Source organism: Myiozetetes cayanensis, unplaced genomic scaffold (genome assembly GCF_022539395.1).
Source record: "Myiozetetes cayanensis isolate MyiCay16 unplaced genomic scaffold, myiCay2020 scf7, whole genome shotgun sequence".
NCBI lineage: Eukaryota > Metazoa > Chordata > Aves > Passeriformes > Tyrannidae > Myiozetetes > Myiozetetes cayanensis.
In genome coordinates, this window is record NW_026087964.1 from 27,030,421 (window position 1) to 27,047,320 (window position 16,900).

Consider the following 16,900-nt stretch of genomic DNA (forward strand, 5'->3'; position numbering starts at 1 on the left):
CAGTGTTGGAGTTTACAGCAGTTGTTCCTCATTCAAATACATCTGGTATTTGTACAGAGAAGGCCCTTCTACTCCTCTTACTGTATTGCAATATCCAGAATCCATTGAAAATTTTCAGAATTTACTAGGATGGAACTTCACATGCCCTGAAGTTACAAAAGCATCGATATGAACTCATTTACTGTTGTCTAAACTGCTTTGCAAGTAATTTTCAAATTGCCATCAATAAAGCGCCACGCACTTAAAACTAACTGAAGAGACAAAAATTCATACCCAGGTTTCTTTACGGGTTTCAGAACCATTCTCCACAAATATGACATGGGTAGCTGTTAAATACAAGGTTCCCAGAACAGCTTTCCTTGAAGATAAACGATCAAGTAACCGAACATTTTCCACCTATATAAAGAAATAACAGAGGAAAAAAAAATAATTAGGCTATGACAGTCTGCCATAGTGAGAGCTCCATGTCCACATTTTGTCCATTACAAACAAATTAAGTTCTTTTCTGTACAATATGAAATATAAAAAAGTATAACTATATGAGAAAATGTGATTATATTATGTGATCTGTTTCCAGATGCACCTTAATTTTCATTTTTCCTTCTCTTGTGGTACTTCTGTACCAACAACTTGTTGGCAAAGATATCCAAACACAATTTCTCATTTGATCCTGTCTTTGTGATCTCACCCTACCAAAACCCTGGGATAGCAAGGCAGGGCCTGGCCTTCAGCTAAACTCTAGCCCCATGTTTTCCACTCAAGCCGTTCCAGAATTACCAGTGATACACAGAAGGCTAAAATTTAAAAAAATAACAGTGGTAGAGTGTCTTTCTTCAGCAGGTCTCACTCAGGCTCCCAGGCAAATCTCTGTTCAGTGTTTGTCCCTACACTCCTGTTAGGTCTGACAGTAGAGGTCACACAGGAAGTTTTTACCTTCAGCCACTTTTCAATGGGAATCAAGGACGTCACTTCCACTGCTCTCCCACCTTGGGTACAAAATGGGTGTGTTTGCTACACTCCTGACAGCAGGTGAGTCCATAACACATTATCAACTCTTAGGTCTCTAGCCTGTGGCTTGTACACCATTAATATTTTGTATATAGCAATTGTTATAGGCATCTGTCAGGCGTTGGAATTAGATGATCTTTAAGGTCCCTTGGAAGACACAACATTCTATGATTTCTGACTGAGAAATCAGAACAATTAAAAAATCAACAAAGTGGATATTTAAAGGGATAAAACCTGCCTAGAACAGTTAACAATTTGCAACCATGGGTTTGATGGGTTTCCTGCTACAACAATTTAAAAACTAAAATTATTTTTTCATAAAATAACAGAATAATGCCAGCATATGAGAATTATGTGTTTGCAACGAGTATTCCAAATGCATTGCACTATTTTAAAAATAGGAATAACATAACCTTTAAAATCAAAATAAGCATGTTTGGTAGCAAAATGCCTAAAATCAAACAATTATTAAAACCAAGTCTTCTCCCTCAAGACCAATTATAATCCTCTTTAAACAAAAAGAAAAGAGCTAGAAAGCATGGATGGAGTCTTTTCCCAGGACCATCTACTTCAGAGGTCACATATTGTGTTGAGGAGGAATTGAAGAAATACAGTATTAACCCAGCAAGCATTCAGCAGTAAGCAAAAGAGGAGGGATGATAGAAAAACGCAAGCAGGGCCCTTCTAAAAGGAACACAAAAAACAACAATAAAAATTAGTTTTGTCTGAATGAAAAAAGGTCCCTACGCTGCAGTCCAGCCAATGAGGACTCTGCTGTTCATGCACTGAACTTGCATAAGGCATTCATCACTCCAGCCTACAAACTGAGGCAGTTTGGGCCATGAGATACAAAGCAAAGGAGGCATCCACAGAGCTGGGCAGTGCTGAGGGATGAATTTCTAGGCCTCCCAGTCACAACCTCTCCCCACTCATCAGTCTGAGCCCCATGCATGAACAATGTTAAACATCAAAGCTTCTCTTTAGTTGTGGGACTTTTTTTAATGCAGAGCTACAAATAAAATAAAGGTTGGATATGAATAAACAGGAACAGTTGCAATAAGAGCTGCATAGTAAGTCTGATTTCATTAAAGCAATTGCAGTGGGTGCACCAGGTGAGATCAGAGATTCACCTCTCCCTGCAGTTTGTCTCTTAAGAGTGGACAGTTCCAGCAGTTGAGGGAAAAATATAAGAGACAAGCATTTACAACCATGGACAAACTCCCTCCATTGCAAAAATGAACAATATCCTCTACTATTTTTTTCTCATTTTGTAGTTAGTTATTCCTGAGAGACCTGAATGTCTCATCCTATGATACTTAAGTTTCTTCAAGACCCTTTGATGAAGAACATGCTCAAAAGAGTTCTGGAAGACCAACTAGCTTCTACAAAATGGATCATCCTCATCCATATGTCCAGTCACATTTTCAAAGAAATTGTAGAGATTCTGGGTTCCTCTGTGAAAGCTATGTTTCTTCTCCCCTTTTTTGTAATCATACATACCCATTAATTTAATGATTTAAAACGGGGCTTAAGAGAGCATTGCAGGTCCTACCAATCTCTCACATTACTTGTCATATTTACCACCTCCATTTTTTTTCAGAGTGGGAAACCTTTAAGCCTTACACTTTCACTACTGGTATGACAGTTTAGTACTTTAGTTCTTTTTATTTGCAGGGATACCATATCACCCTGGTAATTTTTTACTGTTCGTTGTTGCCAATTTTTTTGAAATCTCCTCTTATAACACTTTTATCACTGACAAATCTTCTGATATGTTCTCGAGAGAGAAATATGTCAGAATGTATGTCTCCAAACACCTTCTCTACGTTGATAATTTACTAATCCTGTAGATTTTATGGCAGGATTTTACCTACTTAAAGAGAGACTGAAAATTACTTAACTAGCATTTTTTGCCAAGTTGTTCTTCAAAATCTCTCTTGGCCTTTCTTTTATTTATATATATAACTTGTTTATGCTTTATTTTCCTCATTTAGGCAGAAATTTAACTTGAAGAGAGCCCTTTTACTTCCAATAAAAGAAGTCCTTTTAATAAGAGACATCCTCCTACTCTTTCACCCTGCTGTTTAGCTATGCAAACCCTTTTTTTTTTTTTTTGGTCTTTTAAAACCTTTCCCTGGAAGCTGACTTACAGTGAGCTCCCATATTTAAACAATCTTCAGGCCTCCTATAAACATTTTAAATTTTGGCTCTCTTTCCTTTTAAACAGTTTTCACATCTTTATGTAGTTTTCTCTTTAAAGTTGAACATTGCCATGGGAGATTTTTCCCCCCTTTTTTTTTCCTGTTTCAAGAACACTGCATCTAAATGCATCTAACCTGCTGTCACACAGATATTCTAACTGTATTTTGAAACAGACCTTTCTGCCACTATCTAAGACCAAGTCTTAGAATTATTTAGAATTACTTTTTTTTCTGCAGGATAAACAAATAGTTTTTGTATAAGCAACCATTTAAACCCCTGAAAATATTATGCAGAATCACAGCCCCCAGCCCATTTACCCAATCTTAACTGGTAAATTTTGTCTTCCACTGCTATTGTATTTCTTGTCTTCATGCCCTGTTTGATCTTGATTAGGTTTTTCCTGGGCAATGCCACTATTTAGGTAGGACAGTTGGTACTATAGTCCTAATATCGGACTGCAGTCCTGTGGTGCTACAGTTCTAGTTTTCCCATTTAATCTTGTAATTTCAATCTGTAGGGACTCTTGGCTTTTGTGGTGTAGTTAACCCATGAAATTTGACTCTGTTTACTTCAAGACAAAAGAAATCTGCCCTTTACCTGTATTTCCCATGTAATTTGTCACCAATGTGCTTGCCACATTGATTATTTTTCTTCCATTAAGTTTCTAACATGCCTATTACATCAACATTCTCTCTTGCATTCATGTCTAAATGAATACTTTAGTTTCAGAACTTTTTCTAGATTTTTAACATTTCTAGTGAAATACACACATATTTGGTCCAATTGCCTATCTTTATTTGTTGTGGTTAGGCAATTTCTATTTATTGAAAATATAAAAATTTTTATCCTGACAATTTTTTGTGACACAGCACAGCACCCAAAACATCATACATTTTCTGCATTCTTACAAGAGCTTCTTAGTTTTTCAGTACATCAGTGTGGACAAGCACAACTCAGAATCAACTTTCCTACCAGGTTCAACAAGGAAAAAGTATTGTGAGAAATGATGCACTACTGAACTTTTAAGTAGCCCTTATTTCTGCTGACCCCAAAGAATAAAGTAAGACTCAGTTAAAATTAGTGAGAGCTCTGAAATTTGACTCAATAAAAATTAGCTTTATGAGTTGATTAACCTTGCCTACCTCTCAAGTGCAATGTTTCAATCTGTGATTGTAGTACGAGGAAAATAAAGCAGGTTTACTAATAACTTGCTTCATGAACCACTTTATCATGTCTAACACCATTTCTAAAGAGAAAGGGAACTCCTAAAGTCTAAACCCTACCTGGATTCAAATCCACAGTTCTGATTTATGGTGAGTAAGTGGCATTACATGCCTTCAGGAGCAGTAATGATCTCTAAGCTCCCATGAGCTTGTTCTGAAAATTCTCTGCATAATCTCCAGCATGGATTTAGATGCTTTTCATCTGAGCTTTATCTGTGTTTCTTCTGCCTAGATTCCAGTTACTCAAACTTTTTGAAAAAGCAGTTTATTTCACCCATGGGCAGAAAAAAAAAAGTAAAATAGAGCTATCCTCAATCTTAGATTTTATTCTGCTGATAGAAGGATTCAGAGAAGGAGCTTTCTTCTTCTGCACCCTCCCCATCAGGAAAAGAAAGCCAAGTCAAACAGTGTCTTTAAATGGTCTAGAGGGAAGGGGAATATGTTCATTTCCAAAAGAGAGGAACACACATTGCAATAGCACTTTGAAAGAAGATGAGTTCTTCTATCTAAAAAGTCACAGCATGCTGAGAAATCAGCATTAATAGCCAAAATATAAATTTAATATCAGAAAGAGACAATGCAGTAATTAGTTAGGATTTTTTCTCTGTTTTTTTCACCAAAACTACCATAGACTTTATTGGAGAATCTAGAAGATCATGTATATACTGACACATGTCAGGAAAAAGCATACAGACCATGAACATGTGCTTTGCCTAAAATAAACACCTGGTAGGAGAGACTAGATCAGAAAATATGAGGTAAATAAAACAGAGCAAAAATGGCCTGTAAAACTGAGAGCTCAAAGACCTCAATGACCAAGAAAGAAAGTGTTAGCCAAGGGAGTCTAGAGAGTGGCATCTAAGTAAAACTTCAATAATTTATTTCAAGTTTTTGCCCCCATCATTTTTTTTCCCTGATGACTGTGGTTGTCTAGGCCTGAAGAATAGACTGCCAGGAGATTTATTTTAATGACTACAACCCCTTACATGGGGATAAATAAAGTTGGCCAGAACCTTTATTTTCAATGCAACACAGATGACAGAAATAAGGAGGCAAAAATAGAAGTTAAAGGGAACACAGATTAAGAACAGATGGAAGGCACTTTTTACTCAGAGAATAAACATGACAAATGACTTATGAACAAGGTTGCCAAGAGGTCATTCAAGAAATTAGGGAAAATCGTGGGTCAAAATTTCATTCAAGCACAACTCCCACCAGTTTCAACGGGACTCCCACCTAAGGAAGAATGACAAATATATGACCCTGAAAGCGTTGTGAAGAGTCAGCAAGCCAAAATCTTATTCCTAAAAATATTCATCTACCCTAATCTGTTTTCATTTTTAGTATAGATTACTTCTTGAATAAACTCTGACTGCATGGTCTATTTTTAAACGCGTTTTGAATACGCTACCTTTGTTCTCACTTCTTTAAGACGTTTCAGTGTCTTCAAACACATCAGCATTGCAAAACAATGCAGAATTTACTGCTCCTTTTTCAGGCTGTTCCCCACTCCACATTAGAAAGCTCTTTCAGATAAATGTAGGATCAGTTCTCATGGTGGACTCAGACTTGAGCAGGGAAAGGAGAGAGAAGTATAACTATAGAGCAGATTGGCCAGACCTGGAGGAAAACTCAGTCCCACACCTCTACACATCGCTTTGCCTCCTGACACAGCAAAATTCATGTGCAGCAGGGACATGCTATCTGACACAAAACTCTCTCTGTTGTAGGATTTTCAAAGCAAATGAAATTTTAAACTAGGAAAAACCATCTCCAAGAGTTTCATTCTCACTACGTAGATTTTAAGTCTATGTGTTTTATTCTAAAGTATTAGCTAACCTGAAGTAGAAGACCCTTGAACAGCCAGTTCTGCCATGGTAATCACTGAGCTACCCATTTAACACTGAGCATCTGGAAGGAGAACACAAGCAGAAAAGCCTATCCAGCAGCCAAGAATAAAATACCTCAGCTTCCACATATCACCAAATGCTCCCTACTCCTTCAGGAGGAACCATGACTAATTCCTCTAATTCCTTACCACAAACGAAGAAGAAAGGCCAAAAACCACTCCTAGCCAGAAGTAAGCTGCCAACTGAGGGTAAGCAGGGAATGTCCTCACTCAGGCCATGTTCTCAGGAGCTTTTCTGTTGTTCAGACAGTCAAAATTCATTGTTCTAAAACAACTTGTCAAAGCAAGTTCCAGATAAAAGCTGATCAAGTACCTTGAAATTTGACTGTACAAAGCAGTTTCAGTGATTCTTCAAGGGTAAAGAAAGACCATTGTCACAATCTCTGCTACTGAAAAGGTTGACCCAAAGCCAAGGAATGAGGCTTGGCCCTGTTTGGATTATTGGCACACACTTAGCCCTACAAAGGCTTCTTCTTTCTTGTCCATCCCCTTGGGCTCCTAAACTGACTGGGGATTTCAGCTGCCTTCCCTACTCACCTTGTGATGTTACACAGGTGAGTAAAGGCAAGAAGAAACTGAATCCTGGGAATTAGTGACAAGAGACTGACTGACTTCAGCACTGCAGGCACACAGAAGCTAAGGGAAGAGCTTGTGAAAGCCAAAAGCCTGAGCCTAATGAGAAAAAAGGAGCACAGCTGGTATGATTTGAAGCCAAGTGGAATATTTGAGCTTTTTTCACCCTGGTTGACCCCAGCTATCCCTGTGTTTAGTATAATTCCTGAGGGTGAAAAAAGACCAAATGCTATTACAATTTTTTTCCACAGAAAGATAGTAGTGTTGTACTAGTTAAACAAAATATACTATGATTCTTTTGCATAATCTTGGAACAAGAATAAAGGAAAACTGAATTGCCAATTGACGCTGCCTTTTAATGTGGTTTCTATTCTACTTCATAAGAATCATGAAAACTGTACTTGATCCATGTGGGTTTTTTTGTATTTCCATCTCTGAAAAGAGATGCACTCCCAAGTGCAGTAAAATAATGTTACACTATCAATCTATGGAGTTAGATGTTTGCACACGTTAAAAGAATCAAAACAAGCCAGAAATACATAAACCATTAAATTTAAGTACAGGCATTTTAAGTTCTGCATTGTAAGAAGTTTTCTCGGGGCAAAGCAGGCTGAGGATGGGGGAAGATATCAGAGAAAAATCTAAGCAAGTTTAATCTACTAGAGGACTAAAGTGAAATGAGAATACTGGAAAAGAGATGAAAAAAAAGAATAAGGAATCACTCATAATGTTAGCCAGATAGTAAACATACTACCTAACAATTTGGCTTAAAAAACCCCTATTTTCTGCTAAGATGTGTAAAAAGTGCGAGGTGAGCATCATATTATCAGGTACACCTGAGAAGCAGTTGTATAAGGGATGCAGTAAACAGGAAACTATTAAAAGAGTATACAGCATTACAATATGGTATCAATATCATAACAAAAGCTCATAAATAATTTTTCCCTTTCAGTCTATATTGGATCTCATTTATCAAGAAAAGGAGAAGAGAGACTCTAAGGAATTTCCTAACTTTTCTGTGTGTTCTATTAAAAATCAAAAGACCTTTAATTTAGGGAAAAAAGGGCTTCTTCAAGGCAGTAAGTCTTGTTACTCTTGTCAAATTTGTTTAGACTTAGTTATAAAAAAATATATGGGGGGAAAGAATTCTGCATGCAGCCAAGGGATACTGAAAAGAAATGTATCTTTAAACCCCTGTATTTGATACAGGCTTTTCTGTTGCATGTTTAAAACTATGCCCTGTTCAGCAGCCTATCTGAGAACAGCAGTATGAGGTCATTTCAGCTGTGCAGGCCATGAAAGATTTGCATTAAAAATGGATTTGTAGGACTTATTTTTCTCATGGTAGGGATCTGTCTTTCTCAGCAGAGTACACCTGCACAGCAGGGAATGTCAGTGTGAATTTTCTATTGCAAATAGATCATTCCTTTAGTTTACAGACACTGATGGATTAAGTACCACCTACTCGAGTCCATTAAGATCAGGCTTAGAGATTCCATCCTTGACCACCCCAAAGCCAAACTTTCCAAATCCTCCACTGAAACCCCAGTCTCCTGCTATGTATAAACAAAAATCAAAGAGTACCCTGCAGACATGCTGTCTTAATGATTTTCAGTACCATTTTTCAAGCTCAATAAGTTTTTGAGTTACTGGTTTAGACATGGACACCAAGACAGCAAATTAAAGTATGTGGCTATCCATGTTTTTTAGAGCTTGTTTCATGATTCTATCCAGCTGCCTCTTCATTGAGGGTCACATTATTGAAAATATGAAAGTCTGCATGATCTTTTGACCATTTTCTATCTAAATATTCTGAGAATAATGGCTGTTACAACATTTTGTTCAAATCAAAACTCACACTAATAAGCAGGTATCTTGATGACTCCAATTCAAAACAAATATTTTAGGGACAAAATCCCAAACAGTTATTTTAAGTCCAATCCCACAACATGCAGATATTTTCTGCAGTTCCTATTTTCATTTTATCCACCTCCAGTCTTGAATGTCAAACCACAGAACATTTTCTGGCACAGTATATTACAAAGCTCATTTGTATTAAATTTATCATTTGTGTTCAACGTTTCAAAGCACAAAGATGGAATAAATAGAACTCAAAGAAAACTGAATTGCATTTTAAATTGGGAAGATTTATTTATCAGAAAAAAAAAATCCCTAACACAAAATCAGAGTTAAAATTGTCCGCAACTAGTGTAGATGTTTCAAAGCATCACTTGACTAAAGCAGTCAAGTAGAGTGATTATTTGAAGTCATTAAACATCACTGGCCCCAAAATAGGTTAAAAATTTCTTAACAATGATGTAAAGTGACAAAACAGTTATGGAATCAGAAAACACCAGCTGAACTGTGAGGTGCACTGCTCTAAGTTGTACACTTAGAGGCAAGAACAGAAACCACCTTTACACAACACTTGAAAAACAAAAAAATCAACTTGGCACTTAAAAGAGGTTGCACTAATGTGTCTGCTGATGACCCAAAACATCAGTAAAAGGCAAGGGCCATGCTAACCTCACCTCCTCCACCTTTTCTAAGTAGCAAAGTAAACTAAAGTTGAGCCAAGCACTAGGACTACAGTGAAGTTCCTGTGGCACTCCATTCGCTGGCCTGTGGGAGAAACAACCAGTCCACATCCCCACACAGTTCCTGATATTGCCTGTGGATTGCTGCCACCTTCCTACCTCACTGAAGTAAAATCGAACTTTTCCATAAGGAATTGTAGCCTGAATATGGAGAACATGACTATAATAACACAGGCAGTGGTAGAATATGCCATCTTAGCTTAAAAAAAAAAATAAATGGTGGAGATCCAGCAACCCAGAACAAGTAGCTGGAGACTAAAGACTAGGTTCAGTTTTGCCATTAACCTAAATAAAAACCCAGACAAACATTTTGTCATTTACATTGTCATATATACTATACAGTGGATGTAAATTTTATGAGTCTCCTGACAGAGACTTTGTAAAAACAGACACGTGTTATAAAACTTGCAGAATGAAAAGCAAAAGCTGTGGAAAGGAAAATAGATTAAAAACAAATGCAAACACAACTCATTTACACATGCTGGAATTTTTTTTTGGAAATCAATACATCTGTTAGAAAGACTTGTCATTAACATGGTAGCATATCTTAAATTCTACCCGAATTTAAGCATCATCTAAAGGAAATACCTTACCATAACATCACAAAAATGAAAGCACTAGAGCCATGCAAGTCATCCAAAATATTCTCTTAAAAAGAGATACTGAGCCAAAAGAATTTCTGGGCTAAATGAAGACACTAAATACAGCTGTTACACAAGGGATATTTGTGCTTTATTGTATGAAGGCTATTCAGCAGGCCTGCTGCCAATATACAAAGACAAATTATATGAAGAGTGGCAAATAAAGTAACTGAGTAGCAGCAGTGCACAAAGTAGCCCTCTGAAGTAAACATATACACAGAGCTCTATATCTGTCATCCTGTCCATGGCCAGACATATCTCTCTACACATGGTCATAAAACGTGCTTCTAATCTGCACAGAAGTATTGCTTATTCATTTTTATGACTGTTATGAGCAATTTGACACATTTTGGCTTTGTAGAGTTATCCTAAACTATCTTGCTGTTCCATTCAAACTCATGTCAGTCACTGTTTTTACTAATTTTTAAAAGGCTATTGGAGTTACATATAATTCTATTTAGCAATGAGTGGCTGTTTGCAACTCTTAAATATACTTCAATTACAGCCCTCATACATAGGATCGCATTTAACTTGTGAAAATATAGTGCATATGGAGAACAATAGTGTTCAGTATACAAGATACTGTGTTAGGAGGTGGACACACATAGTCGGTTGGGAAAGAACCACAATGGCTTTTTGCAGTAGGAAATCCCACCACAGAGAAGCCTTGCAAAACAGTGTATGGGCAAAAGAGACACAGGGGTTTCAACAGAGATTGACATAAAGGAGAATACCTACTTTAGGAAAAACAACCTAGACCATATCTACAGAACCATGGACTCATAATTGATAGTTTTGACACAGGAAAAAGGTTTTGGGGTCATTGATGACATTTCTCTGAAATTATCAGAATCTGGTGGGTTGTGATCAAGATTCACTGTGAAGGCATGGATAAGGTGAACAAATTCCTGAAGCTAGAATGAAGGAGTCCTGAAGGAAACTACTAAGAACTTTTAACGGACATAAGAAAGTAATTTTTTTGTAAAGCCAAGACCTTCTGTAAATTGCTTCCATGCAGGCAAGTGGAGCCACACAGAGAGGTCCATAAACGGACACTAATGGAACTAGGAAGGGTTGGACCCTAATACAACTGTATTGTTGAGAAGGTACAGCATGTGGCCAGGTTTAAATGTTCTCTCTCCTCTGTCACTGTCAGACACAGAGTAGTGACCTAAATGAACTACTGGTCCAACTGGTATTGAATCACCTTCTGTTTTTTAAATGTCAGGTATGTTTTATTTATGATTTACTAATTTACTGTTGTATTTGTGTATGATTGATTAATAATTTTAATACTTATGAACCATCACACACTACAGTTATATTTCACTTAAAACAATTGCTGAGAGCTAACGGGCATCATGTAATACAGACCTGCCCTTGAAGAAAAAGCTTTTACTTGGGGCAAGAATTTTGTTTTCAGATATTATTAAAGTTATTATTTACTAAGTATGGGATTTATCTTGATTTTCCTTTTGACTGGGTTTGCAAATCAAGAAAAGTGTCTTTATTCTGAGATTAATGCCTTTACAGAGTAGGGTATTTGCTTACCAGATTTCTCTCAGGACAAAATTGGATGAAGTCAGGAAATATGACACCAGAGACCAACACATAATACTGCGAGAATATCCATAGAGTCACATAGTTTTCCCTTACCTATTTTTACCTTCCTGGCATTGAAATTTAATGTTCAATTCCAAATTATCAAAACCAAATTCAATAAAAACAAAACCAAAGAAAAACCAACATTGTTCCAGTGGTTGATTTTAAGATGAGGTTTTCTTGAGAAAAAAATCTGATATCAATTCTGCTAAGTAGCACTTGTCAGTATATTTAGGAGTAACTGGAGAGATTAATTATTTCAGTAGTGACTCATGTCGATTTTCTACATTTATGTAGGAAATTTTAAAGAATTTTTGTACCACTTGTACCTTTAAATCATACCTTCTGCTCTGCTTTATTACATCAGATAACTTCTAGCATAGCTATAATGCAAGGGACTGCCTGGATCCAGGACTGCAGAATCACTTCACACTGAGTAAGATTTTCAGTGACTAGAGGCATCAGTACAGTCCCTTCTCACAGTTGTCAGATACTGAAATGGGTTTTACATATGCAGAGTAACATTTTAAGGACCTGGTTGTAAAAAAGCAAACAGATAAGGTTCCATTGTCTGCAACAGGGACTTGCCCGGATCTTCCATTCACAGCAAATATAACCATTTACTTTTATGATATTTTTCTACACTTATTTGTCTCCAACATTTTCCTCATTCATGCTTTCAGCATTCTTCAGCAAATGGTCAGAAAAAACTGTTCAAATAACTTTCACTGATTGTTTCCCACCTGCAGTAGATACATGCTTACTATTCTGAGATTCTTCCTTTCCAAAAAGGCAGCCAATAGGTCATGAAATGAGATGTGAGGAAAAACAGTTGTTATAAATGATTATCTTCTTAATAGATTTGCAGATTAACACCTAAAGGCCCTAAAATATAGATAAAGAAAGGACAAGGCCCTAATCTCAAATTTAGGCCATCATGTTAAATACTGACAACAAATAAATGGGCCCAAATCAAATACAAATAAATTTCAGGGGGTTGGCTTAATACATAAATAAATACATAAATAAATAAATAAGTAAATAAATAAACAAATATGATAATATATCCCACCCCATTTCAAATTAACATATAGCTCTTGTTCACTTTTTTATTATTACTTTTAATCTAATTTTTTTATGTGTCAAAACTGTATATTTTTAAAACTGTATCTTTTTTTTTAGATCAAGGTGGCAATTTTCTTAAAAAATACAGGCCTCGGGTTTAGAAAGCTGTAGAAAAACACTGATTACGCTGGCCAAACATCAAACATATAAACACAAACACTAAACAAATTCATCACGGTGTCTGAAATCTTGGGGCAAACTAAAGGCGTCTGAAAAGCAGATAACGCCGCTCTCATTTCGGGTATCTACAGCTCATGGTCAGTGCCAGCGTTAACAGGAGGCACTGCATGAAAAGCAGTGAAAATGCCCGTCAAATCCCCGGCCCACACCGCGGAGCAATGCGCCCACTTCTCGGCATTCGGGGCGGATTTCATGGAAAACTGGCCGAAAACCATCCCGCAGCAGGAGCAAGGAAGCCCGCGGAGGAAGGCTGTGCCCAGCCTGCGGCCCTCGGGGCTGCGGTAAAAGCCTCCTTTCCGCGGGAGCGGAGGGCGGCAGGAGGGATGCTGCTGCGGCCGGGACCACCCGGCGGGACCCACCTTGGGCATCCGGATGTGCTCCATGGCGGCGGCGCCCGGCCGAGCTCCTCATGCACCTCCCGCCGCCGGCGGAGAGGCGGCCCTGCGCACCTGGCCCCTCCTGCACGATTTTCTCCTGCCAGCCCCGCTGTTAAAAAAAAACCTTTTTTTTTTTTTTTTTTTAATGATGTGTTTTAATTTTATCTTGATCTCGCGTTTTCCGGCGCAGGTAGGAAGGGAGAAGGGAGGATTCACTGTTGCCAGACGATGAGCCCGTGCTGCGATGCTGGCAGGTCACCGGCTGGCTCCACCTCCCCGGCAGCTGCCATGCTGCCCGGCGGCGGGGATGCTGGGATGCTCCGCGCCTCCCGCCTGGACCGGCCTCGGCATCCCCGCATCCCCCGCGGGGACCCTCCTGCCTCTCGGCCGCTGCCTCTCCCCGCGGCACCCGAAGGCGCAACCTGGATGGCTTGGTGTCTTTAATCTAGAGTTACATCGCTCTTGTCCTTTCTTTCAGGGAAGATAAGATCGGTAACATAAAGGAAGCTCTGTCTGAGATCGCTTCCCCCCATTTTTGTTTGTTCCCTGACCCAGGCATGTACAGCATCTCAAAGACAAAAGCTGCACTTACTGAAACTGAAGCACTGAATTTTGTTTATCTCAAGCTCTGCGTGTCTGTTTCTCTATAGTTCAAAACTTTGCTGCATCCTCAGATTTGCACAAGGGAGGATTTTTTGCAACGCACAGATTTCAGTCTTACACCAGAAATTCCTTTACCCATCTTTTGCCTTACCTATTGCAAGAGACGTGTTTCCTCTTGGAGCAAAAAGAAATGCCACAGAGATGGTTTCCCCAGTTAACCCGTGCAAAGATGAAGAACAGATACCTTTAGCTGTCTCTGAATTGCTATCATATTCAAAGCAAAAAGATAACATTTCTCAGTGTTTATGCCAATGTACAAATTACTAGATGTGTTATAATATATTATTTCAGAAAAAAACATAGCCTTATAGGCTTGTAAAATGCCCAGGTAGTCTATAGTGATCAATGTATTCCAGTAATTCTTCTCAAATAGGGACTAGCCTCATCAAGGCATAGAAATAAATGTGATACCTCTGAAATCCACAAAGGCCATAGCAAGAGTGCTTTGCTCCAGAGCAGGAGAAGCTCCCCACATATCCTCTTGCTTGCAGAGAACACAGTAAGCTTAATTTATTTTGTGAAAGACAAAATATGGGTTGAAAAAAACGTGGGGTTACCAAAAAGCATAAATGCATTTTACCCCAATGGAAAGGGAATAGTGGGTACAGATGCACTGGCTCCAGTCATGCCAGTGTTTCTCCAATCCTGCTGATTTCTTGCTAAGGAATAGCTAGATGAGCATTTTTTTTGCTCCACTACTTATCCACAAACTTGAGGGATTTTTATGTCAACTTTTAGGTTAGAGTACTAACCTAACTCATGTACTATCATGAGTGGAATATAAATCACCTCCAGATGTGACCATTCTGCTTGCTTCTCCCCTATTTTGACCCATTTCTGCCCTCCTTTCTCTCATAGTTTGACTACTGTTATTGAGTAGGAGTGGCTGGAATGACCATAGTCTGAGACACCATCATATGGATGAAAACTCTTCTTGGAGTTTTTAGTCATCACATTTCACTCTGTTCACTCAGATCTGAAAGGAGAATTGGAAATACCGCTTTCTATTTGAAAATTCATTGGATAGCCTCCATAAAGTGTATAAATGACATAAAGTGTGGACTTCACAAGACTCTTGATCAGCGGCTTATTTTATTTTCTATTTTTGGCGAAAGCATCAGAATCAATTAAGAATTAATCAACACGAAATATTTGTTCATAGTTACGGCTGATGTGACTCATTGCATACATCATCATCTTCTGGCATTTGCTACCATCAGTGAGTAAAGTTGGAAGAATGCACATTTATCCTTTAATATTTACTTTTTCTCTGGTATGTCTTGTTCATCACAGCCAAGTTCAAGTCCTACTGTTAAACTCAAGAAAAAATTCAGACCTAAGTGAGAACGTACTTTGTTTCACATTCAACAATAGCTGCAAAACTAAGCCATTTCTCAGACAAGAGTGTTTATGTAGCAATCAGTTGCTCAACATCCTGCCAGAGCTTTTGACCTGCCTTGGGCTGGTAAAATAATTGGTGGGCAAGTGCAGCTGTAAACAGAACTCGGGTTTAGATAAAAGTTATGCCTGCTGCAATTGTCATGGAAAGCTGCAGTAAGCACAATCTTCTAAAAATTCTCTTACATTTTTATTTGCATTTCAGGGTCATAGAGACTGCTGCCTTAACAATCCTGGGAATTAAATCCTCTGTAGGAGTACAGTGAGAGCAACAACAAAATATAATACTCCATAGACTACTACTCTGACTCAACTATGATGTAGGGGCAGGAAAATTAAATTACTGCACCTAAACAGGTTTTGACTTATCTGCTGCAAGTGGCAACAAAGTTCTTTATTAATGTCACATGAAGAAGGCCAGTTACTGAGGATGAGAATGATACCAGCACAATTATTTTCTATATGCATAAGAAATAGTCAGCTTTTAGCCTCATCCAGTAAAACCTGAAAACACACATTTCACTTACAATATGTAAACATTTCTGCTACATTCAATGGAGTCACCTGAATGCTCAGATATATTGCATCTGTTACTAGCTACCTGACCTGGATTTGGATCATCGTGTTAGATCTGGAAGAGTTTATAGATTTATTTGTGGTTTTCAATTACATTTTACTTATTTAAAGGTGTTTTCTTGTAGGCTGCATTTTAATATAATACAAACTTAAACAAAAAATTACATACTCGTAGTAATGCTTATTTTAAAGTTTAGTCTACAGATTTTTAGATATATATTAATTGCTAGCATATAGGGAAGAAATTAACTGGAAATTGGCAGTATAAAGGCTTTGGTACTGGGACAGCTGTAGCCAGGGTGACAGAATCTGGTATATGGGATGAAGACGTGGAGTCTGGGATCAGCCATGTTACCATGTTACCATGGGCTGAAGTCAAACAGTACTGGTTCGAGTGCAGCCCTGAGTTTGTGGATAAGGAATAGACAAAAAAAAAAAACAAAACCTGCTTGGCATCACACCAAGGAAATGCTTCCAGACCCAGTGCTGGCAAAAAGTGGTTTGTGCGCAACAGCACTTTCTCATGCAATCCAGCATACAGGTCTTTGTACATTATTTGTTGAAAACAACAAACAAACCAAATAGAACTACATCAAAGTCAACTGACTTTTTTTTTTCCTAGTCTTCTTCTAATGGAGATACCCAGTAAAATCCATGGAAAAATAGACTTTTTATATTAGAAAAAAGGGAAGTGGTATCATCTTTTACCATAAAGTACAGTACATTAATACACTTTTGAACATAATGTATCTACACCAGTTAGCCAAAAGAGATTATTGTAACTTGTAACTACTTTGTAGTTTCAAAATTCTTTTCTTTCACAATT

At 37.9% G+C, this 16,900-nt stretch overlaps 1 protein-coding gene across 1 annotated transcript in view; it reads right to left on the minus strand.

Moving 5' to 3' along the window:
* Positions 1 to 13,691, minus strand: part of MTMR7 (myotubularin related protein 7) — a 44,350-nt gene extending 30,659 nt beyond the window's left edge. Inside the window, exons 1-2 of the mRNA XM_050337602.1 lie at positions 13,420 to 13,691; positions 274 to 396 (exon numbers count right to left, since the gene is read on the minus strand). Coding sequence (XP_050193559.1) covers positions 274 to 396; positions 13,420 to 13,443 — 147 coding nt within the window. The 5' untranslated portion in view covers positions 13,444 to 13,691. The remainder of the gene's footprint in view (positions 1 to 273; positions 397 to 13,419) is intronic.
* Positions 13,692 to 16,900: the final 3,209 nt, after the last annotated feature.